This window comes from Drosophila navojoa, chromosome 2 (assembly GCF_054131105.1).
Source record: "Drosophila navojoa isolate 15081-1374.11 chromosome 2, UAZ_NAV_1.0, whole genome shotgun sequence".
In the NCBI taxonomy this organism is placed as follows: domain Eukaryota; kingdom Metazoa; phylum Arthropoda; class Insecta; order Diptera; family Drosophilidae; genus Drosophila; species Drosophila navojoa.
The window spans coordinates 31,235,943-31,261,779 of NC_142890.1; the positions used below are offsets into that span (position 1 = coordinate 31,235,943).

At 42.5% G+C, this 25,837-nt stretch overlaps 1 protein-coding gene and 1 long non-coding RNA gene across 4 annotated transcripts in view; both read left to right on the forward strand.

Moving 5' to 3' along the window:
- Positions 1-4,529, forward strand: part of sr (zinc finger domain-containing protein striped) — a 50,236-nt gene extending 45,707 nt beyond the window's left edge. For 2 of the 3 annotated variants that reach the window (XM_030387972.2, XM_030387973.2), the window contains one exon: positions 2,069-4,529. In XM_030387972.2, the coding sequence (XP_030243832.2) occupies positions 2,069-4,197 (2,129 nt within the window). In that variant the 3' untranslated portion in view covers positions 4,198-4,529. The remainder of the gene's footprint in view (positions 1-2,068) is intronic. The other variant, XM_089265579.1, reaches the window with a different exon arrangement.
- The window catches only part of LOC149092468 (uncharacterized), a 124,795-nt gene extending 118,522 nt beyond the window's left edge, over positions 1-6,273 (forward strand). Inside the window, exon 2 of the long non-coding RNA XR_016197675.1 lies at positions 4,807-6,273. This is a non-coding gene — a long non-coding RNA (uncharacterized LOC149092468). The remainder of the gene's footprint in view (positions 1-4,806) is intronic.
- Positions 6,274-25,837: the final 19,564 nt, after the last annotated feature.

Here is a 25,837-nt window from a genome sequence, read left to right on the forward strand (position 1 = left end):
CACTTAATTAATCAACCAAACAACAACAACAACGACTACAGCAACTACAACAACCATAATAATAATAATAGTAATAATACATAATAGCAACGAGGCAACAACAATGGCACATGTATTAAACATTTCCGTTCAGTGTCAATGTTTCGAGCGCAATTTACTCGGCTCGAGATACGACGCCAGAGTCCAGAGACGATATCAACGCCATACATACATATACATACATATGTATGTGTATATGCTATAGAGCAAAGCATGACATATGCACAAATGAAACAAGAAGAAGAAGAGCAGCAGAAAGAAATACACTTCTAATTGAATTAAGGCAAAGCAAATAAAGTATACTAGATTTTCCGAGCACTATCAAAAACAATTGAGTTTAATTGCTCGCGTCATATTTATTTTGCCCCACCCGCTCCCCGCAGACGGAGATCAGCTGTAGGAAAAGTGTCGTCCAGGCTCAGATTTTTCAGCTAGGAGCAATTGAAAATGCATAAAATACACACATACATATGTATATGTATGAATTTGAATACATGCACAGTCAATATTTAGCTGTAGTGCGTGCAATATATTTAAGTAGCAACCGAATTCTAAAGCAAACCCGAAACGCACTCATAAATTTGGCGCAGTCGCCTGACAAGCGGCCCACGCAGCAAGCAAATTGTCAGCGGAAAATGAAAGATAAAATAAAATAAAATGTATATCAGGCAGATGGAACAGAGCAAAAGTCTAACAATACAAGAAAACATGCAGCGAGCGAGCGAGCGGGGCGAGGGGCGGGCTCTGTTTCTAGCGTATTTCTCTTCTAGTTGGCTGCCGGACAATGATAAAGCAGCTTTTAATCGCTTAACTTGGCAGCAGCCACTGGCATTACTTATGGCCAACTGGATGAGTTATGCATGTGGCGAGTGGCGAGTGGCAAGCGGCAAGTGGCATGTGGGATGCGGCATGTGGCAAGTGCAATGGGCGCATCAAATAGACCAATTGCCATTGTCTGGTGTCTCCGAAAATTGCGTTTGCCACTGCCAAATAAACTCAACATCAATTATGCCAGCAATAAATGGCAGATGACTAAGGCGACAGGCCAAGCCGAGCCAAGCATGCACACGCACACATATACATACATATGCACATGTATCAGTACGTGTGTGTGTGGGTATGTAAAATGATTCTGTGAATTGAAGCGCATGCCCCGGTCGAAAGCTTTGGCCGAGATTGATGTCGCAGCACATTAGGCGCAATGCAACTCAATCAATACGTTAAGCCAACGGCTGTGCCATTAATGACTATGACAATGATCATCATCATCATCTTCGTCATCATCATCGTCATCGTCATGCAATGCTCAGGCCACGTACAAAAACAAACAACGGAACGCAAAAGGCGTCCAGCAAAAGTCACTCCGAACGAGCCGAGCTGCGAGCCCAGCGGTAGCCGCGTAATTAGTCTTCTGGCCGACACTTTTGCCTGCCTAGAGATGGCCGCGTGACACGACGGCCCCCCAGTTACCCAATGAGTCCCCCTAGTCTACCGCATAAAGCTCGCATATACATACATATATTATCTATATATACATACATTCGATTATAATTCAAAAATTATATATATAAATAATTTCATTTATATACATATATAGATACTTACATATACATACATATATAATGATTGTACGGCGTGTCGAGCAGTGCTGCTCGTGTGGTGCTGCTGCCATCGCTAACTGCAACTCTGCCAGCTTCAGCGGCAACGATGAGCGATGAGCGATGATGCGACCTCCCGTGTCGTTCGATTTCCGCGAAATCAAAGCGCGCCCAGCTGCAGCAGCAGCCCATATAACACTAACTTCAATGCCAGGGCCGTTCAAGCGAACTGTGATTGATATCGAGCCGAGCCAGGGGCAGAAACGAGAGAGCAAAGCAACAATAACAACAGCAACAGAAACAAAAAGAGCAAAGCGTTGCTATCATTGCTATCGGGTTTTTAGGCCAAGCTTAGATAAAATCGTCAAGAGCATCGTCGCGCTTGCAAAAGCCAACTAAAGTTATAAACATCCTTTTGCACCTCATTGCAGGCTCGATTGCTTCCGAGGATCTGTCGCTGGAGCCGCAGGTGGTGTCCGCAGCCAGCCCCGTGTTGTCTTCCTGCAGCCCGCTGAAGGAGGAGCGCAGCACGCCGCCCGCGCTCTCCATTGTCAAGGAAGAATCAAGTAATAATAGCTGTAACATGTACCCACTACACAACAACAACCACAACAGCCACCACACATCTGCAACAACAACATCAACAACAGCAACAACAACAACCGACACAGCAACAGCCAAGCAAACGGCGAGCGATGTCAGCAACACTGAAAGCGTTCGCTCGCCCGCAGCAGCAGCCACAGCTGCGGCTGGCAGTAGCAGCAGCAGCAACAGCAACAGCAACACACACTCACAACAACAGCAGCAGCAACAGCTGCAGCACAACAACAACAACAATAGCCACTGTCAACACAGTCACCAACAACAACAGCAACATCAGCAGCATATGAGCTCGCCACAACACCAACAACAATACCAACTACAACAACAACACCAAATACTACACCAACAACAACAGCAACAATTGCCACACCATCATCATCATCATCATCACCATCACCACAATCATCATCAACACCAACAACAGCAACAGCAACACCAGCAACACCAACAGCAGCAACACCAACAACAGCAACACTACCAACAGCAGCATGCACTACAACAACAACAACAACAACAACTGCCTGGCAAAATCTCATACCGTGCCGTTTTCACCACGACAGGTAACACCAACAACAACAGCATGAGCGCGGCCCAGCAGCTACAGCACCAGCAGCAGCAGCAACAGCAACACCAGCAGCAGCAGCAACAACACCAACAGCAATCCCCACAGCTGAGCGTGATGCCCGGGCAGATGTCGCCGCCGTCGAACAGCTTGGGCAACAGCTGGGGCCTGCCCAGTCCGGACAAGTCGCTCTTCCAGCCACCCATGTTCAGTCTGCCCGCCCACTACGCCCTGCAGCAGCAACAGCAGCAACAGCAGCAGCACCAGCAGCAACAGGCAGGCGCTGCCACGCCTTCGCCCTACGACGACGGACGCGCTGCCGTGACTGCGGCTCAGCACGTCGAGCTGTTGGGTCTCAGCATGGACTGCACGCCCCTGAAGCAGGCCTCGATCTACACGGGCGGCACCGTCTCAACCGCCAACTTTGCGGGCCTCGCCGAGCTGCACAGCAGCCACGAGCAGCTGCAGCAGCAGCAGCAGCAGTACGCCGTTCGCTCCCAGCTGTCCGTGAGCACGCCCAAGTACCAGTGGCTGGACACACCCGCTGACTACGTGGCGGCCGCTGCAGTTGTCCAGCAGCAGCAACAGCAGCAGCAGCAACAGCAGCAGCAGCAGACCCTGGTGCTACCTGGACCCACGTCCTCGGCTAGCTCGAGCAACGCAGCGCTCGGCGTGCTCATACCCAAGCAGGAGGCCTACACGGACATGCAGCCCAGCTCGAACGGCACGGGCTACTCCAGCGCCTCGGCTGCTGCGGCTGCGGCAGCCGCTGCCGCCGTCCAGCTGGCCGAGTACAGTCCGTCCACCAGCAAGGGCCACGAGATACTGTCACAAGTCTACCAGCAGAGCAGCGTGCCGCTGAAGCTGGTGCCCGTCAAGCCCCGCAAGTACCCCAACCGGCCCAGCAAGACGCCCGTGCATGAGCGGCCGTACGCGTGCCCCGTGGAGAACTGCGACAGGCGCTTCTCGCGCTCGGACGAGCTCACCCGCCACATCCGCATACACACGGGACAGAAGCCATTCCAGTGCCGCATCTGCATGCGCAGCTTCAGCCGAAGCGACCACCTGACCACCCACATCCGCACCCACACCGGCGAGAAGCCCTTCAGCTGCGACATCTGTGGCCGCAAGTTCGCCCGCTCCGACGAGAAGAAGCGACACGCCAAGGTGCACCTGAAGCAGCGCATCAAGAAGGAGTCCAAGCTGAGTCGCGAGCAACACCAGCAGCAGCAGCAGCAGCAACAGCAACAGCAGGCAGCAGCTGCCGCAGCAGCAGCCGCCCAGCAGCAGCAACTGCAGCAGCAGCAACACCACCAGCAGCAGCAGTACCAGCACCACCACCTGCTGCACGCCGCCGATCTGGCCAACGTGGCTTCCAGTGCGACCAGCATGTAGGCCACAGAGAACTCAACGTCTTCGATTGATTTCAACAGCAGGCGCCGCCGGCCGACGGACTACGAGGAGCTGGGCATCGATCTCAGCCTGGCCATAGACATCGACGAGAGTCCCGAGTCCTTCGAGCTCGCCCTGACGTCCGACTACGAGACGCTGTCGCCGCTGACCAGCTCGCTGGACTTGAACTATGTGGTGGCTAGCCAGGACTCCTGCAGCCAAGGCCTTTAAGCTCCAACTAGATACAATAAGAGTTCAATATATTTCGACTACCAATCTCAAGCAGGAATCAATCGCTGATGCTGAATTTAAGCAACAAAAACTAAAAAACAAAACTGAACTAAAAAACAAGGATTAAAAAAAAATAGCAAACAGAGATAAAATTAGCTAAATAATTTCTAAAGTTGTAGCCGTAATTTTTGGGTTGTGCTAGCAGCAAAATCTACGCAAGACATATATGTTAAACATAGCCTATATATAATATTAAAAACTAAACTCAAGCGTCGCTAGGCAGCCACAGTAAACAAAAACAATAACAACAACAACAAAAAACAATAACAACAGCATAGTTACTAACCCAAGCAAAGTCTTAAAACTAAACAGAAGAAGAAGAAACATAAAATGGAAATAAAATGCAAAAAAAAAAAAAAAAAAAAAAAAAAAAAACAAACAAATAACAAAATATTTACAAATATTTAACTTATGTCTCTAATACTGTGATCTCATGTGTAATAATTATTAATTTTAATTTCCTATAACTAAAAAAAACACATAAAATGAAAACAATTAATTTTTAATACAAATATAATCCCCTTCAACTTTGCATAGCTAATGTTCATTTAAAACTTAAAAACAAAAATCAAAAAAAATTCTAACACGAGAAACTAATTTATTGCAGTTAAGCATTTTAAAGTATCTTATTAACTTATTTAGCAGCTTAGTGTTTAGGTTTAACTCCCACACACGCACAGACACACACACACACTCACACCCACATTAATAAGAAAGAGAAGAGAAAATAAAAACATAAACTTTAGCATATCATTTTTGTATTAAGCTAAGAGATTAAAAAACAAAACAAAACAAAAAACAAACAAGAAATCAGCCATTTTTGTGCATGTCATAAGTTACAGCAGGACTTAAGGACTTCAGTTGAATGTGTGTTAAGTAAGGAACAAAAACAACAACAAATTAACTTGTGCAACAAATTACGATTAATTCTTTAAATTATTGTTTCAAAAGAAGAAAAACTAATCGAAACTTAACGAAAATTGCATTGTGAATCGAGTGTTGAAAATGCCTCTTGTACTTCCTTAATTGATTCGAAATCAACGGCAACAATAATTTAAATCTAATTCTAATTCTAATTTAAATCGAAGAGAAATCAACAAGTGAAATCATTTTCAAATATATATATATTAAATATACTCTAGTTTTTAGTTTGAAATTGCTCTAAGTCTAAGTTGAAACCTTTTTTATGATTAAAAAACAATACACAAAACACATTTTCGTTTATTTCTTTCGTTTGCCCACGGTTATCATTTTCAGTATCACATACATATTGGTATATGCACACATATACAGACACATACATAGAGCACATATACATATATTTATATGAGTCAATCACCTAGCCTTAAGAGAAACCAGGTAAAGTTAGAAACTACATGGAACTCGAGTGCCACATAAGCAACGATAGCTGAATAACGAATGGAACGAACGGTTTGAGAAACATATATTACTCTACGGTGAAGTATGCCTAAATGATACGAGCATATTTCGCATAGCCGCTGACATGAGACACAAAGCCTAGTCTTAAGCAGGGGATCGAGCAGAGCCGCGAGCTCCCGACTATTTAGACGATAAGAGATTTGGTAACTCACACTGATGCGCAGAGTGCATACTCAATAAAAACTAAGTAAATACCATTTTGAATGTTTTAAATGTACAAAACTGATGGAAAATTAAAACAGGTCGCAAAGAGCCTTCAACAAAATAAAAAAAATAAATAAGTTTAAATTTTGAAATGTAAGAAACGTATGTGCCATCAAAAAAAATAAAAAAAAAAAAAAAATGAAATTTGAGCTGAACAATTTAAAAAAGAAGTAGCTGAAAATAATAATCAAAAATATTTATCACACACATACAAAACAAATATATATAAATGAGAAAACAAAAATGAATTGAATTAAATCTGAAATTAAAAACGTTGTGATTTATATTGTTTATTCAATGCATGGTTCAATGTCAAAATATTTAATTCTCGTGTATTCAATAAACTTATACGAAAAGTGCTAAAAAGATTAATATATATAAACATATATATGTATGTCCCACATTTTAATGTAATATGTGCATACAGAAAAAAAAAGAAAGTTAAATGAATTATTTATGGATGTTGCTTATGGACAGTTTTTCTTCCATACATATAAACAAATTATATAGATTGGATAGAATTCAGAATTTGGAACCTTTGGATAAATGTATTTATTGATGCATTCTTAGCTAGTCGAAAACTATTTGTAGCTAATCGCGAGACGAATGAATATTGCAAATATATTTAATTAAATTAGTCACAAACGCTCAAAGTCAAGCAGAATAGTAAACAATACAACATAAATTGCATAGATTGTAATTACGTTTTTTATATAGATGTTGCATTGCGAATGTTTTTATGTGTGCGTTACTTACATAAACTAGAGCTAACTAAGATCGTATATCGTATATACTATGTTATTCCACTCGGCTTGCATCCAGTATTAATGTTTCTTTCTCAATGTCCTATGTGCGTCACTTTAGTAGTTAAGAGACGGTGCGAGTACAAGTACATTTCAAGACTTACAGTAAGATCTCTCAATTCTCATCTCTAATTTTAAAGACTGTCCCTGCGTTAATCTTAAGCATTCCGAATCAGAACTTTGAGAGTTTAGTTCCAACTATCTACACACATATGTATATACATACATATATTGTATGCATGTATATAGGATAGTCCTTCAATACTATGTACGACATATACACACATGCATACGTATATATCAATTTCACTCGAACTTGTAGCTGGATAAGTTTTTTGCTATCAACGACTCTTGTATGATGTACATATATATATACATACATGTATGAATATGTGTGTATATATATTGACTATATCAATATGTATATTCCTAGAGCTAAGTTTATATTTTGTGTCAGTATATTCTACCATACAAACTAAATACATACATACATATATACCACAAACATACATAGATACATTCATACATATGTATGTGTATGTATGAATACACAAAACGATAATAACAATATGCTAATTTGGCAACAAACAACTTTTTGAACAAATAAAACCGAGAAAATTCAGATTCAGATGTGTCTTTCACTATGGCCATATAAATTACAGCAACATACATACATTTCAATCAGGCATATCTCTATGCCATATAAAGCACTGTCCATATTGCAGGTATGAGCAACGAAATGCAGAGCGCTAATAAAAGCCCGCAATAAAATTGAAAATAATAGCCAAAGTCGAGCTGAAGACGACGACGACGGCGACGGCGACGGCGACGGCAACTTCGAGCAGAGAGACTAGATCGACGATATATGCCGGCACTCAAAACTAATGAAATGTTCCAAACTCTAAAACGATGCGCTCCTCCACTCGGTGGCAGCCACACGCGCTCGAAAGTCGCCCGACTGGCGAACCCGGCCGGGCGGCTAGCGACTGCTTCCACTATCTGAGCCGCCCGCACCGCCTCTACCGGCCCTGCCGCGTGGCGACTGCGCAGCCGGCAGCCGCCAGCGACAGCGACAGGCGCATGTCGGGCCTGAAATTCTTCAGTTTTGCCTAAGACAAGCAGCCGATGCGACGCGACGCAAAGCGACGTTAGCCGACCAAAGTTATGAGCGCAATTCTATCGTAAAAATGCCCGAGAAAAGAAAGCGATTTCAAGCCAACCGCCTCAGAGCTACCCTCACCAAACTTAATGCTGATATAACTTAAATATTAAATTTATCTTTTGTTAGAAATACTTTATTTATTTAATATATTTTCTTATATTTATTATTGTCAAGTATTGTCATTAGAAGGTTTTAGAAGCTTTTAAAGAATTTATTACTTATAAATACCTCATAAGCCTCATAAAAAAAATATTCTTATAATGATAACATAGTTTTTACAAAAATATTGTGTAACAATATTTTAATATAACAAACTATTTAGATATTTTCAATTAAACTAAAGAATAATCAAATAAATTTTATATTAATTAAAAAAAATAATTTAACAAAATTACGAGTGTGACTTAATTCTTATATATTTTATTGTAGTACATTTTTATTTATTTTAGTAATTATATTCTTAATTAAGTATATTTTGTTTCTCAATATTCTCATATCTATAATTAACTTTTTTTATTTAATTAATTTTTTATTTTTCTGATTTCCCTATACAAGAGCAATTATATACTTTGTACACATATTATTACGTTTACGTACATATTTTATTTCTCACTTTTCTTGGTACCTTCATAAACGGCTTTCTCATTTCATTTAGCCTTGTTTCCTTCGAGAACGTCAGCATGCACTCGGCAAGAGTATAAAAATGCAAATGCTTTCACGGCAGCTTCCTCGGCCTGGTCAAGCCTAGCCCCGTCCTGGCCTGGCCTAGCCTTGCCCGGCCCGGCCCGGCCCGGCTTGCCACAGTTAAGGTTTGCCTTTGCTTCAAACTAGAAATTCTCGTCTGCGCAGCAATCATCGCTGGGCGGGCATCGAGGGAACGAGAAGGAGGAGGAGGAGGAACTCCAGCTGTAGCTGTAGCTGTGGCTGTAGCTGTAGCTTCACATTTAGCTTCAGTTTCAGCCACAGCTGGAGCAGTTTTTGTGATTTGTGTGCTTGCGGTACAATTTGAGCCGCGAGCTGTGGCTACCAATGGCCAGTTAGCCAAGTTTGGCCCGCTTATGACAGGCGCAAACAAAATTATTTGACTCGGCCGCAGCTGTAGCTGTAATCCTTAGAGCTTGGAGCTGGACCCGAACAGGTGATGAACTACCCATTCGCAGCCCGGGCGTCTGTGTAACGTCGCCCAAGTGCGCCAACTGGAGTTGCTTAGGTGTAGCTGTCGCGATGGCAGGCCGCAGATATGGTTGTCAAATTGATTTCGATTTCGATTCGATAAGCGGCGACAACTTCCATCTTGTCGTTCGGTAGCGCCAATATACGACCGTCCCGTGCGATCTCTTATCGCAGCCGAATTTCGATCGAAAATACTTTCCAGCATTTAACTGCGCAGCCCCCAGCCAAAGAGGAGCCCCAACGTGGAGCCCATCAGTGTGCGAGGTGTCGCCCGTCACTTCCCGATGCGTCTGATGAGTCTTCTCTTCTCCTGCCTGACAGCGAACGGCAAACGACGAACGGCGACCGAGTCTGGTCCCAGCCAGAAAATGTCATGCGAGCAATCTCTGCTGGGCTCTGGCTTAATATCTTCGGCTAACAGCTAATGAGTAGCCGTTAGTGATTTATTTTGTAAATGAATAGAATTGCTGGCAGTTAGCAGCCCAGCTCGGCTTTGCATGCCACATGCAACACGAGGCACAGTTGCATTTTCCACATTCAAATGCGAAGCAGCAATACCAACAGCACGATCTAGCCAAAAAAAAAACAACTCTAGTGAAAAACTCGGAGTGCTTGCTGTAAATCATATTCGAAACTTTTCCGTCGCATTTCCATACATATTACAAGGCCAAGTAATTCCTAACACATTTGAATATAATTATATTATAGCTGAACAACAAATACATCTATTTATTTTTAGCTATGTTTATTTTGCTTTATTATTGTACTACATTTTAGTATGTCTACTATTTGTATGTAGATAACTTGAGTCCACATCTAAATCTGAGATGAGAATGAAACATAATTATACGTATTACAAGTACTGATCTCAGTCCAGATACATCTTTCATAAATAGATAAGTGTAAAGACACAGAAGTAAAACCAGTTCGGGTCGAATCCTGCATCTTTAGAGTAGCTAAGCGAAAATGAGGTGAGCAAAGAATGCTCAGTCGGAAGCCGAAATGCAATTAATAATGGGCCATATCGCACCACGTATGACACTTGACTAATTGAATGGCTCTGATATATTATGGCAAGATCAGCGAAAGTCACGGCCGACGACCTCAGCGACACTGAAGAAGTGCACGAACGCCGAGAGCTCTCCAGCCAGCGCCAGTGCCAGCGGAGGGGTTGTCTAATCAAAACTAATTCATCATGTGCACTGCCAATGCATTAGCCCAACTCTGGCTCCACATCCACATCCACATCCACATCCAGCTTGCTCCAGGTCTGACTTCGTCTCTGAATGCTGTCCAGACTGCGTATCTATGGCCGCATATTTCATGACCGAGCATCGAGCGCGGGGTCTGTCGTCGCACAGAAGCATTTCATGGCCATAAAGAAACTAGATCAATTTAATTCATTTTCGGTCTTATATTTTAGTCGACTGTGCAGACGCAGACCTGAGCCGGGAGCAGGGACCGGTGAGTCGGGCGAGGGAGGGAGGGAGTGATTGGCAGGTAATCGGGAGGGGACTGGAAGCTGCTCGATCTGGCGACATTGCGGAAGCGTGCCACTTTGTCAAGGTATTGTGCCGCGGGCGTTCGGCGACCAAAGGCGCCGCTGCCACAACCGCAGCCGCAACCTCAAGCACAGTCCCAGCCAAAGCCAATGGCCATTGGCCAACTGGCCAACTGGCAACTGGTCGCTCTTGAGAGTCTTGGTATGCCTGATAAATGCATAGGCTGGCATTGGTAGCCGCGCGCTTATCAGTGTTTGTAATTAGCGTATTTGCATTAAAAATAGCAATAATTTCCCATAAAGAAGCCCAACATCGATATAGCCGATACGCTCGAGAGTGTCTCGCTCACTCTCCACATAATTACAGGAAGTGCTGCAGAATTAAAACTGAAACATTAAATAGATAGCGTCATGGAGTCTGCACTGGGGACTCGAGAATCGGCATAGACTGGAGCAAACGGCAGATGGCAGATGGGAGATGCGAGATGGGATGTGAACGTTTCACGTGCTTTCTATCGTGACACGGGGTTGAGTCTTAAGTGCATATTTGTATATTCTTATACACATGAGAAAACACATTTAAAGCTATTCGTTAATGATCAAACGAATCTAGAACTTATCTATAGATGGATTGAATTATGCGTGATGACATAAATATGTGAAAGAAAATATCTCATATTGAACAAAAAAAACAAATTTTTATTTGAATCATTTTTCATTTTTCACTCATATTATTTGGTATGTTTATTTATTTATTTATTATGTTATTCATTATAAAATCGACATGTCAAATAATTATTAGTACCTCTGTGATTTAAAATTCATAGATATTAGATATTTAGCTAGTTCATTTTTTCATCACGCACCCATCTCTAATTTGTAGCCATCAATTAGTTTGTCCCGACGGCAATTAACGACTCGCGGCTAGCGCCACCTAGCGTTGGGCTGCTGCAATTAACCTGGACAATTTATGGCTGCAAACTTTCCAATATTTTGTCACAACTCTGTGCACTCTTCGCTCTCTGGCACGGGATCTGTGAGATCCGCTGGGACTTTGTGGAGTTCCATATCTGCGATATTTCGCAATTAATCTCTGAATCTCTTCGCAGCAATTAAGCGCTCTAATTAATGGTCTTTTAAACAAACTTGGAAACGCGCTTTGCGCACATTTGAACCAATTATCTAGGAGAGGCCTCCGAGTCAGCCTCGCCCCCGTTGACCGAGGCGTGTATTCATTGATTCACAATTAATGTTGATTATCAAGATCCCCAAACGAATACGCCCCAATTTGCAAAGCCAAAGATTTGCTCAGGTGCAGACTCTCGAATCGATCTACGATCCACTATCTACAATCGACGATCGACGATCGACGAACGATTGGGTGTTTCTCTTCCTCTCTTTGCAGCTCCTCTCTTGTTTTTTTTTTTTTTTTTTGTTTTTGTTTTTCGGCTGCTCGATCACAAATTCAGTAGCCGTTTTGACTGCCTAATGATGGCCCCATCGTGGGGCCAATGAATTATTACGCTAACCACCAGCCATGTTAGCACAATTGGCCTACAAGTCTATTATTATTTATGCAAAGGCTGCCAACGGTTGATCGCCCCGTTCAGCGGATCTGTTGTCGATCGTTGCCGTTGCCGTTAACTGAACTACGCGGTCATCAATCTTGAAATTATTGCCGCCACATTGGGCGACCGTGTTGCCAATATATTTGCATCTGCATCTGCGTCTGGCTGGCCAGGCTGGAAGCCTTCCTATGCTCAGCCCGTCTGAGTGGCACTGGACGCGAGCTCTAAGCTGATCGGGAATGTGGGGCTGCTTAAATGCAAGAAACGAAAATATTAAAATAAAAAATAAAAAGGAAATATATTTAAGCGCTAGACTTCTGTACACCGCGCAGCCAAATAGAAGGCAACGGCACAGCTCGCACTCAGATCCACCGAGAGCTGGACTTTTAGGCAAGCTCTGGGCTTAAGTGGAAGATTGCCTTCTCAAGCTGACAGCTTCTTCCTCTGATGTGCTAAGCGACTCAGCCTGCAACTGAGAAAATGTTGTTATAGGGCCATAGCAATTTTTAAGCCGAGCTATATACTGTTCAATGATACGACTCGAGCCAAGTGAACAACATTTAAATTAACAAATTAAAATTGGTTACGGAGTTAATGTAAGTTTTCCTATCTTCACTTTGATAGATCAAATATTTGTTTTTTAAATATACATATAAATATATGTACGTTTAAATTGTAATTTGAACAAATTAATATTTTCGAATCACTCGAATATTTTACATAAATTATGGTGTAAAATTAGTTGGAGTTGATAAATATCTACTGATTGTTGATATTGATGCTGTAAACACCATTAGTTAGATATTGATTATGAGGGGATTCATAAAAAGCTGATTATTTGCATTATTAATTTATTAGAAAACTTAAAAAAAAAAAAATAGTGAAACATCGATAGTATCGAGCGTAGACACCATCAAATTGCTCTGCAGTTCTAGTTGGAGTCCAAGATGGATTAGACTTCTACCACTAACCACTAACCACTTGTACTATGAATTTATTAAATGATCTTCCATTTGATGCCAATCAAGCTCTATGACAATTGGCTTACTATAAATTTATAATCTTGCCAAATGATATCAATCCACAGGCGAATCCCAAACTGATTAACCAACTATGCATGCTTGTATGTATGTATGTATGCGTTGTACAGTGGACTTCTGGTCACGTGTCCAGTTCGCATTTGTGGAGTTCCTTTTGGGGACTTGGCTCACCCTTGAATGTGGCGTGTTGAAATTAATTAATGGCTGGTTCAATTAAAATTGCGACATGCCGTTGAACAGAAATTTTTGTTTAACGCCAAAAATGTTGCAGGCAGCGCTGCCTTCTCTGCCCCGATGCCATGTACAACTTGTAGCTACAACTTGCGTGCCTCGTTGCTGATGAGCAGCAACAGCAACAGCAACAGCAACAGCAACAGCAACAACAGCAACAACAGCAACATGTGTTGCCCAGTGCTAATCTGCGTCGACTTGGACTCGAGGAGTTCTTTCGGCATTTGTGGACCTGTGTGTCCTGCGGGCAGCCGGTGTAAAATCAATTTAGAATCGCTTTGGCTACTGCTGCTGGTGCTGCTGCAGCTCATACTCCCTCCTCACGGCCCACTTCACGAGCTGAACAACTCACGTCCTTGGCTATTTCTGGCGAAAATGGAAAATTGTTGTTCAATTATTTGTGTTGCCCTTGTAAATTTCCATGCCAGGTGACAAGAATTGTAATAACTTGGTTAAGCTCAGCCGAGCCTCCAACAGTTGCTGATGTTACTGTAGATGTTGCTTGTGCTGCCGCTGCTCGTTGCCAGTTGGGAGTTGGTGCACTTATCTGCCATTTAGGCAGAAATTTATTTAAGCTCTTGGCCGGAAAACCAATTAGTTAGTTAGTTAGTCGTGCGGGCCACACGCAGCCACTGACATCGAAATTAACATTTCTTTACAAATTTCCCAACGGTATTTAATGTAAAGCACACAGATAAGCAACCTGCTGCCCAGCACACAGCACTGGGAAAATAAGTCGAGGTAATTATCACAACATATGAAAACAAAACGCAGTCAGGCACAAATTAGCATTTAAATTGCCTCTGCCAGCTTACGTATTTATACGTTATACGTTTTCGTTAGTTTTCCTCCGCTGATAAGCAGCCGAAAATGGTGCACTTATTGACAACTTTAACGAGGAGGGGACTAAAACAAAAACCGAGAATCGATAATCGAGACGCGAGACACTCAAATCGAAGCGTTTATAAATGCTTTTGGGTCAAAACTACACGAAAAGAAAATAAAAACGAAAAATCAATTAACACAGTTTGGAAATTCCTTTGTCTCGGCCTGATCTACAGATGCGGGATGTTGGGCATATAAACGCGATTGATGGACTACCTAAAGAGCTCGCTGCCCCGCCAAGGTGCCACCCACACTAGCCACACTGCGCAGACCCACAGATTTTCTTGACGAGCTGCTGACAAATTTTCCAATTTACCAATTTTCTAATCAAACGCTACGCTGAGCAAGTGGGGCAGGGAAATGCAAATGTTTTCTTAGTCTGCAAATGTCACAGCTCCGTCAAATTGAAATTGTATATTGAGACAAATTAGTTAATGCATAAAATACAAGCATTAACTAAGCATATTTATGTGTGTGTGTGTGTGACTGAGTGTGATGTGTGTGTGCGTGTGATCAAAAAGTGCAAGCTGAGCTGGAACAGACGTCGAGCGCTGACAGCATAAAAGTTTTTATGCGCATTCCTCGACAACATCAACCAAAACCAACTGCCACAACAGCAACAGCAACAGCAACAACAGCTACAGTAACAGCGACAACGACAACAACAACAAATATGAACAGGAACAAAATAAAAACAAAGATCAAAACATGACAATAAAAATCAGGACTCTAAAACCGGGTCGCCTGGCGGGTCGTCGCGCTGCGTCTCCAACACGGGTATTGTGCCGGTTTTAACGCCAAAAGTGTGACATATAATTTTCAAAATGACAAGCAACAACAACAACATCAATTCCTGGCCATAACAACAACTCAGCGACGAGAATGTCACCAAATGAAAGACACGCAACCCGCAAGAGGGCCCTCACTACTGATCATCTCTATAGCTAGCAGAGTCAGAGAGAGAGAGAGAGAGAGGGAGAGAGAGGGAGAGAGAGGTAGAGAGAGGGAGATGGGATTCTGGGCATCTGGGCATCTGGGTTTGGCATTCGAAGCATGGAAACCCCTTCGACTGCCAGACATTGAGTTCTGACCATTTACTTTACGACTGCCGTGTGCCGTTTTTGGTGTTCCTTTAATTTTTATGCTCCTCTTTTGCGTCTCATTTACAAATTTCACTGCCGTCCAAAGAGAATGAACAAACGAAGAGGTTCAGTCAGCATCAGCGCGGCGTAGCAATAGATGAATCTGAAACTCCACTAAGCGACCACTAAGTATATGTATATGCATGCATCTACATAAGCATTAATAATATCGATATCAAGTAAAAGCTTACAAATAATGGTTTTATATGCGGCTATTCGACTACAGGCACTCGATGCATCTGAAATTTTTCCTGGCTTTTTTCCTGGGATTTCTTCAATGCAATCGATAAATAGCTTATAAACATGAGCGAAACAGCGACTCATCGTTAGTATATTAAGAGATCTTTAAGTTAGTTCACCCACTAACCAAAGAACACATAGACTAGACTACTAACCAAATAACATTTCGTCGTGCTATCTTTCATTACCCGAGCCAGCAAAGGTTTTTCGGATCGAACAAATTCGTTCTACATGTCTAGTCTATGTGCTCTATGGTTAGTGGCTTACCTTTGCAAAAAAACATATTGAAATTATAAATGTTTCTTAAATAAATATGTATGTATATTTATGTTTGGTTTGGTTTTTGTTGAATTGAATGAAGACATGAGCTTCTCGTAAGTCCAATAAGCGCGACATTTCGACATTCTTATTGTCACTTTTTTTCTTTTTGTAAAATGTGTAAATGTAAGGTATTAGAAATATATAACCATGTCGAGTTCTTATCACTGTAATCATCTAAAGAGTGATTTTTGTGTGATCATTTTTGAGTTACATATGTGTACTCATTTAAGATCCATGATAGATTAAACAGAATCCAGATCGTTAAACATGCAGATCATGTAGCTGACAAAACTTTGATTTCGAGCTGCAGATAAAGTACACATGTATTTCCCCAACGGAAATGGAAAATGGGTACGGCTCTTGAGATGTGGCTTAGTCGTGGATCTGTATGGTTCCCTTCCTCTAGCAGCCCTAAGGCGCTAGGCCCCAACAACAACAACAACAACTTTGTCAGCCACGTCCCCAAAATGGCTAAATGCATTTGCTGCGCTTTGCCGGCCCAGACAAGAGGATGAGAGGAGACTATGGACTGTAGACTGAAGCTGTGTTTGGGGAGACGCAATTCGATTCCAGGCAGCGGCGAGGCAGAGCCAGCAGAGCAGCATGCATGGGCTCCAAGGCGACTGGAGCTCTGGTTTTGTCGGGCTGGTAAATGGGTAAATGGCGACTTGCATTTAACTTGATTTCCAATTTTAATTGAAATTACTTTGAATGAGCTCATGAAATATACGCGCTAGACAAATGTCGAACGCGTTTCGAAAATTAATTAAAAAATACAAGATATTGAGCCAAATGCTGGCTGGCTAACTGTCTGCCCCATGTGGAGTGCGTATGCGTATGCGCCTGTCCATGTGTGTATGCGTGTGTGTGTGTGTGTGTGTGTGTGTGTGTGTAAGTGTGTAAGTGTCAACGTTGGCCGAGATTATTTACATTTACACCTGCTTTGGGGCGTTGTCGTCGACCGTGTATGCAGCGCTCCACTAATGATGCGGCCTGTTGAGCTTGACATTTGGTCAGGTGTCGAGACCACCAGCCGTGTGCCGGAGCTCTTGTCGTAGCCATTGATGGTTATCAGTCAGTCGACGCGTCTCTCTGCTAGCGGCTGGCAGCTGGCTGTACCGTTGCATCAATTAATGAAAACCTGTGGATGGGCAGGCCCTGCGCTCGATGCCTATCGCCAAAAAGCGATTAATGCAAATGCCGGTGCGATATAACTCACAATTATCGAAAAGTGTTAAAGACGCTTTGATTGTTTCTCTGGGGGCTCGATAAGCGGCGCAGATACAGAGCAGCGAACAAGATGATGCCACGACTCCAGCTCGATAAGACGTCGAATAGCTGAAATATTAATTTGTTTACACTTAACTGAAAACGAAGAGGAACAAGAATAATTAAGATGGGAAAATCAAGAGAATGACTAAAAATTAACGCATACACTAAGAGTGGACGGACTGGGCGAATTGGATTCATAGACAGAAATAGTTGGGCCAAACGGAAGTGCCGCATTAATCTTTGAATTACAATTTGTCAAAGCAACGCAGGGTCCCATCATGAATGGATCGCCATCGATTGCTTGAATGAAAATTGAAAAAGCTACGACGAAAAGCATTCGCCACAAGCCTCTGCCCGAGCCACAAGCTGAGCAACAATGTCCATTGTCCACTTGCTTGTTTCCAAATAGAAGTAAATTAATAACATAAGTACCTAATCCAATCAATCAAACTGTAAAATCACACAGCGTCCATAGAGACCAAAGCAAAGCCAATCCAAAAGGTAAGCCAGCTACAATTACAACAACAACAACAACATCAACAACGACGACGGCAACAGCAACAGCAACAGCAGCAACAACCACATGCAGCTGGAGTGGCTGTCTCTGTGACTGACTGACTACAAGATAAAAACATCAACAGCAACAACGGCCGCAACAGCAACAACAGCAACAACAGCAACAACAACAACAGCAACAATACAAAAGCCTGAACGTAAGGTTTTACTTGTAACAAAAATCGGATATGCCCATCCCTAAAAAACTGAGCAAATGAACAGCAAAAAGAGAAAGACAGAAAGAGAGAGAGAGAGAGAGAGAGAGAGAGATGAAGAGTGAAAAAATATTAAATCGACAAGAGTAAAAGAGACGAATTGTTGATTATATATGCTCTACACATATAGAGAGCATTCGCGCTTCTGCGCTGAGTTCGAGAGAATTGTGCAAAGAAAATGTAATAATGAAATGTTGTTGTTGTTGTATATTTTATTTATAGTTGTTCAATGATTAGCGTCCTTTATTTTTCATCTTAGATATAACAGCGTTTGTCAATAAATAATTTTACGTTTGGGATCGAAAATTGATAATTAACAAAAAAGGTTTTCTATTTTACGAGCCAGAAAAATTACAAGTGTTTAATTTTAAGAGTTATTCAGATCCGAGTCACCAAATTATTGAAGACTAAGACTTTTATTTAATTATTTATTTGAAACCTTAAGCCGTCACATAATAATATTATCGATGTTTATTTCTACAATAAATATATATGTGTTTACTTCTCCTCCAATCTCCATTTAATAATTCTAGCATATTTTACTTCAAAAGTTCCATTTTATTCGGCGCCTACATTTAATTTCTAGAGAGTATTCAAAGCTTTGCATCTATCGAGACAATTCGTATATTTTGGTTCTAGTTGTTTACGTGTTTTCATCTTCCATGGGCACGTTCAGTTGACTTGACTTGAGTTGAGTTGAGTTGAGTTGAGTTGATGCTGTCGCCCGGCGACATTGCGGAACTGGCACCAGCGATAGTTGATCGTCTGTAGCTGTCGCACTCGCAGTCACTGTTGCTGTCTGTTGTCTGTCTGTCGGTCTGTCTGTCTATCTGTCTGTCTTATGTCTGGTGTCCGCTGTCTGTTGCCGTGGCTGGATTCTAAGCCGCAGTCTGTAAGCCTCCATTGGCAGCAGTCCAGTTTTCAGCCTCATCTGTGGCAGCTTCGCATTCGCAATCTCGTCGCGGCCTGCTCTCTGACAATCCTTAATTTTTATTATTATTATTTTTGTTTTCGGCTCCTTCTTCTTTCTTCCTTTTGCCGGCTCCGTCTCCCAGACGCTCTGTGGCTCTTTTATGAATATGAATGGCTTAGCACGCGCCTTTTAAGCCACCAGCTGAGATGACTTGTGGCTTTTCAATTTCTTGTCTTGCTCTTGTTGTTGTTCTTGTTGTTGTTGCTATTGCTGTTGGCCCCGTCGCGTGTTGCTCTTTTACTTGTTGCCCCTTGTCGTTCGTATTGATCATTTGATTTTCAGCATTTTAGTTTTTTTCTCCTTTTCGTTTTTCAACTCTTTTATTTTTTGTGAATTATTGAGTACTTGACGGGCTGAGTCCGCTCCTCTGTTTGTAATGACTGTGCAATTTCTTTTCGCTCAATTGTGGTACTTAGCGCACCACTTGAGATGCCATTGTTTTAGAAAGTATCTAACGGAGCGACGCCCGCTACATATGGCCTAGTCGGTGCACTAAGGATCAGAGCGGGCAATTGCTATTGATTCTGATCCTACATATGTACATATATTCAAAGTCGATTCAGACTTTGTGCTTGCGTAATGTTGATATTTATTGAGAGGGATTGCGAAACAACATCTCAATGTATCCAACTATAATAAATGAATATGATATTACGTACTTGCATATGCAGGGTATTTGTTCGTTCGGCTCTTGCTGTTGTGGCCAGGCAATTGCCTTTGACAATTTGTTGTGAGATGTGCGCCGGAAATGAGTAATCAAGATTATGCGATATTAGCAAAAATAGATTTGATTTTGGGGGCGCTTTCAATGATTGATGAGGTTAGACAGCAGCAACGGCCATCAGACAAGCAACATCGTGATCGTCATACATCGTGTGAATGAAGGCTTACGAAACAGTTAACAACTACAAGACAGACAGATCCCAGATAGGAGGAGAGACAGAGAGAGAGAGAGAGAATGAGAGAGGGAGAGTAGCTTTTACAAAGTTCATTCTGCTGAAGATTCTTACGATTGGCCTATGTGGGCGTAAAGGCAATAGATAAGTCTTGCTCAGACAGTAGCCAATGAAAATGAGATTTTCCATTTGTGGGACAATTACAAAGAGATAGATCAATGAGAGTTCGCTTGGTTTTTGAAGGGATTCTCCAAAATGTGAAGTAAGATATCCATGTCTTGTCTGATCCACATTTAGATATCATACTCGATAGGCAGAAGTCTGTCCCAGCTGGCGATCTGCTATAACTCACTTTGCATTTAGATTAACGGCGGTCAGGGGCCCATAAGTCATGTGAGGCTAGTCAAGTAGCTGCTCGACTGTATACAGATCGGCGCACATAAAACTTAAACCGAAATCGAAATCGAAATCGAAATCAAAGCCCACTGAGCTCGATCGTGTGCTTAGCTACCACGATTACAAGTCGCTCACCAAGTGAAATTCGAGCAAGGGGCCATAACTCCCGTAAAACTTGCAGTCGCTCGCAGTCTGTCACGAATTTGGAGTGCAATTAAAGCGTAAGTTATGAACGATTCGCCGCAAGAACAGGTGAAATGTAAGCCAAGAGCGCGTAAGCCAGCGATTTATGATGCATCGATAGCCCAGTTACAGCAACTTGGCACACTTAAGGGGCGCCGTTGCTCGGCTCTGGTGTTATTTACCCATGCGTATCGTTTTTCCAACTCGGAGCTACGGTGCCGAGTGGCATCCCAGCTGGGCATCCCAACGCAAATGAACTTAATCAAGTAATGACCGGCCTGATGAGGCGCAGCCACATTTCTTTGGGCCAGCATTGGGTAACATGAGTAATGCACAGATACAGATCAGTAGCTATATCAGTAGACAATAAAACCAAACCAAGCCCGGCCGAGTCCGATGCCCGAGCCTCGCGTCACATTGCCATTAAAGCGCAACGCATCTCGGCCGGCCCTTCTAATTGGCGCGTCTTCTAAACTGCTGAGGGAGAGTAAAAACCGACTCGATGGCTCGAAGTGGGGCATAAAACCAACGTTTTATGTAATGTGTTCATTAGACTAGCCTAGCCCAGTCGACTCGGAGCTGGAGACTCGACTGACTGACTGGCTGACTGGCTGACGGGTTGATCGCCGTCTCGCTTTGAATAATTGATCCAATAACACAGCGTGCCGTTGATTTTTACAATCTGGCGATAAAGTTTACTATCGCTGATCGATATTATCGCAAAATTGTTATTAATTGTCGACGACGCCGCCGTCTTCAGGAATTTCCAAAGTGTTTTCTTTTGTCTATCATTTACATATCAAAATCGATTTTATTGATAGCTCTGGCATTTTTCTGGTGTTCTGGTATCTCGTATTTTATTCCATCGGCCCCAGCTCCATCATCTTCCGTAGCCGCACAGTTTACGATTGCTCGCTGACAAAGGTCTGACAGCACTCGTAAAATCGCCGACTATTATCAAAATGTTAACTGCTGAACCGTGTTGGGTATACATATGTATATCGCCGGACCATCGCACGCATTTTAGTGCCTATGCCTAGACATCATGGTTACACGTGGAATCATACCGAAACTGATGCAGGTCTTCCAGTACATCTTGATCTATGTAGGTCAGAGAACTTTTATAACTTCTCCAATAGATAATAATATTTATAATTTACTTTACATAATTTAAGTATGTAGCTCGGCACTGCCCATTAAACAAATATGAATACCCTGTACAAATAGCAAATGGAAGTTCATGTTATATCATATTTTGGAAAATGTATGTAATGTCAGAATGAGGTGAAGCAGGTCCGATAGGGTCTATGTATTGTTGATCTATATCCATTTATCTAGCTCTGAATATGTCTTCTATTCCCTGGCCAGGCTCTCCAAACTTTCTTTCTTTCTGGATCGAGTATACTTACTCTTTACATAAATATATATTATATATCTATATCTATATTTATAAATGTCATAGTCTTTAGTAATGAATATATACCATTAATAGTAAAGTCAGCTGACAGAGATAGACAGCAAGGCTAGCCCAAGTACGTTGTATACATCGTATTTATATGTTTTACAGGGTATGCTTGTAGTCGAGTCAGGTACTTTAACTAGATACGCCTCGCTTGGAATTTGTTACAATTTGATTGTGGCTTTAGGTGTAAATGGCAATTAGCATGACGGGCGGACGTGGTGCCGGTGGTGCCGGTGGAGCCAGTGGAGTCAGTGGTGCTCGTGGTGCTGACTCGTGGTAAGTTGTTCGATTGTGAACCATTCGCTGTTGTCGCAACTTTGTCACCAGGCTTAAGGCCGGTTGGTCGATCTATCCGTCCGTCCGGCCGTCCGGCTGTCCGGCTGTCCGGCTGTCCGGCTGTCCGGCTATCCGTCCGTCCGTTCTGTCCATTGACATGACAGGCGACATAAATGCCACACACGCTTCGCTATTGGCGTCTCTGTTGGCTGTCCTCTTTGGTGTTCGCAATCATAAAACCACAGAGCGATGCGCTTGCAGTGTTGTTTGTGTTGTTGTTGTTGTTGTTGTTGCCGATGCCATAAACTAGCTAAGTAAATGCTTGATCATTAGCTCAGCTACAAAATGTTTGCAATTCGCATTTTCAATACAATTTGCGGCCATCATCCTGGCTGAGAGGACGCAAGCTGGGCTTAACTTTTGCTCTCCAATAATACGTGTTTTATATGCCACAAATTGGGCGCATAAATCAACGCTAACGAGCGCACACTGTCCGCATGGGTTTGCGCCTGTGCTCAGGCGGGCCTGCCCCACGTACCGCTACTGTTGCCCAAACAGACCAAATCAAAATGGCCGCGATTCTACGTGGTTGATAAAATGGCGTGTCCAATCCAATATGCGTGCGGCGACTCCACAGACGTGAAAGCGAGAAGTCTGCCGACCTTGGCGGAGTTACGATTTCAAAAACATTCCTTTTACCTCATAAGTATATACATATACATACATATGTACATGTATATGCATATGTATATTCCGTTTCACTTTACCTCGATTTACACCTACCTTACGTAATACATAGTTAAATAGTGTTAAACCTGTTTTATATCTATTTAAATTTAAGTTTAATAATTTTTGTATTTTTTTGTTCCGTTTATTTATATGTTAAGATCAACTCTAACGAACTTTGGTGCAGTTCGGTTCATTATGGGACGCAATAAACGTTGAGAGTAACTCACTTAAAAAGTAAAGCTAAGTTTATTCATTTATATATTTCGAATTAACTTTCCAGTTCCAGTTGGATTCTACAGTAGCTTAGTATAATATTGATAGATATTGTCTCAGTGGAATAAACAACGTTCTCTACCATATTTGCTTTTCTTTTCCAAGCAGAAAATCTTCTGCGGAGAGCTCCAAATGCAAGTTTCAAATCTAAAATTCTGAAAGGACCGCAAACAATAATATAATCAAAGGTAGACTCGGACTTGCATTGATGTAGTTCCGAATATCATTAGCTCGTGTGCATGCCGGGCTGGGAATTCGTACCCCCTACAATGATTGGGGCAGTTAAACAAATTTAAATAACTTTGTCTCGAGATTCGAGAGCTTTCAGGCACGCCAGCCCTGCTGGGCTGCCCCTAATGAGGCGCGGCAATGTTTTCATTTGGAGCTCGACTGGCGCCTAGCTGATTCGCTTTTAATGCGCCCCCAGGCAGGAGGCCAGCGTGCTGCCGACACTTGCCGCATGCCCCAGCGCAGGCCGAGTGGAGTGCGTCTAGTGTCGCGGTGCGTTTTTTGACAAGCGCTGGGGCCACGTCTGCTAATGAGCCGCTCAGTTGATTTTGGTTCTTATTTACGACACCTCGTGCTCATATCTCTCTGCTTTGTTTCCAAAACATTTTGCTGTTGCATCAATTAAGAGACGCTCCAACTCCCCGGCTACCGAAGCGGCAAACAAGTTTGAAGCCAACGTCAACTGCGACTGCGACTGCGACTGCGACTGCGACTGCGACTGCGACTGTGACTCGTTAAATGTCAGCCGGAAAAATGGTTTGCGGTAAAAAGAAATGAAGTGGAATGAAGAAAAATCACATACGTGAACGTGAAAATTGAAATGTTTTATTAATATTTTTCAACAGCTCAGACGCAAGTTAATTAAAGATTTATTTTTCTGTTTTCATTTTCAATTGTTTGGCCCGTGACAGCTCGGACACTTGCAATGGAAATGTGCAAGTGTGCCTTTAGCCAAGTTAGAAACCAAAGCCAGACGACAAAGCTGTCGCTATCAAAATGCACTTTTCCATTAATGGAGGAAAACAGTTATTCAGTCTGCGGAAAAGAATAAATATGCATGCAGGCAGCTGACAGCTAAATAAATTAATATCGTGATCTCAGCCACACACACACACACACACACACACACGCAGACCTCAATTTAGAAACGTTTCATCTGATACTGTTTTATCTCTGGCAATTTACTCAAATTAGAAAACCATAATTTTGATTCTAATTCAAAATATTTTGAAAATTTGAATGACCAAGACTCTACTAAGCATAAGAAAGAACATACAAATATTTATTTATCAGTGAGCATTTCACTTTAACTATGGGAATCGATGGATTCAATACTCGCCAGATAATTAAAGAGATTAAAACTACCCAGCTCAAGTCAGAGGCTAAACAACTAATTTGGATTCATTATTTAAATATTTGGAAATATTAGAGATACCTAGAAATATATGTATATGCAAGAATTGCCAGTTATATATGCTTTTTCTTTGCTTGCCTGCATCTCTTAGCCATGTCTGAAAGGCTTTGGACAAAACGCGTTTTGTAGATTTGGCCCATTCAAACATTTATTGCCTTGTCGGGTGGGCCAAATAGACACACAAACATACATACATATATTTATAAATATAATAGGAAATATAAATACATCTATACATACATATAGGTATATATGCATAGAGCCCCACTTTTGGGGCGTTTACATTTTGGACACAAACTCGTTTCGGGAATGTGGTGCAGTGGTATTATCGCTATAATATTTCCATTAGCCAAAAAACGCCCCATTTGGCCAGAGTTCGGATCTATCTTGAGTGAGGCTAGTCGGCGAGCTGGCGTAGCCCAGATCGAATCGAAGTCAATTCTTCACCTGTTGCCTGATAGGGCTTGATGGAAGATGAGCGCTTTCTTATTAGCGGCTCATTAGCGCCGACAAGTCACGCCTTCGTTTGCCACGCCCCGCAAATGACACAGCCGACCGCAATGGCAGCTCGTTAGGAGCCGCTGATTACGCAGCCAACCTTTAATTTTCGTGATTCAAGCCAAGGTAACGCGATCTCAGCTGAGCGGCAATTACTTGCACGCAAATAAACAATTCAAAGCATCTTTGGGCGTTTATCACTGGCCTCTTGGCGTTTAATTTTACGGCTTTATTAGCAACAGGCAACCAACTGGCCCCATAGCCAGCCAGATTGCCAGCCGGGCAGCCCGTTCGGCCCATTCAGCCATCTGGTAATTTGATGGCCCCCAGGGCAGGCAGCAAGTGCGGCCCATTCAAACTGAGCTACTGTCTTCGATGATTTGATTTAAGAGGCAGCCCCAACTGCTCCAGCTGCTGATCTTTGCATGAGTGGAGCCTTTTCTGGGGAGCCCAAGTGTCAGCTGTAACTGTCCAGCTTCAAGGCTTAAAAG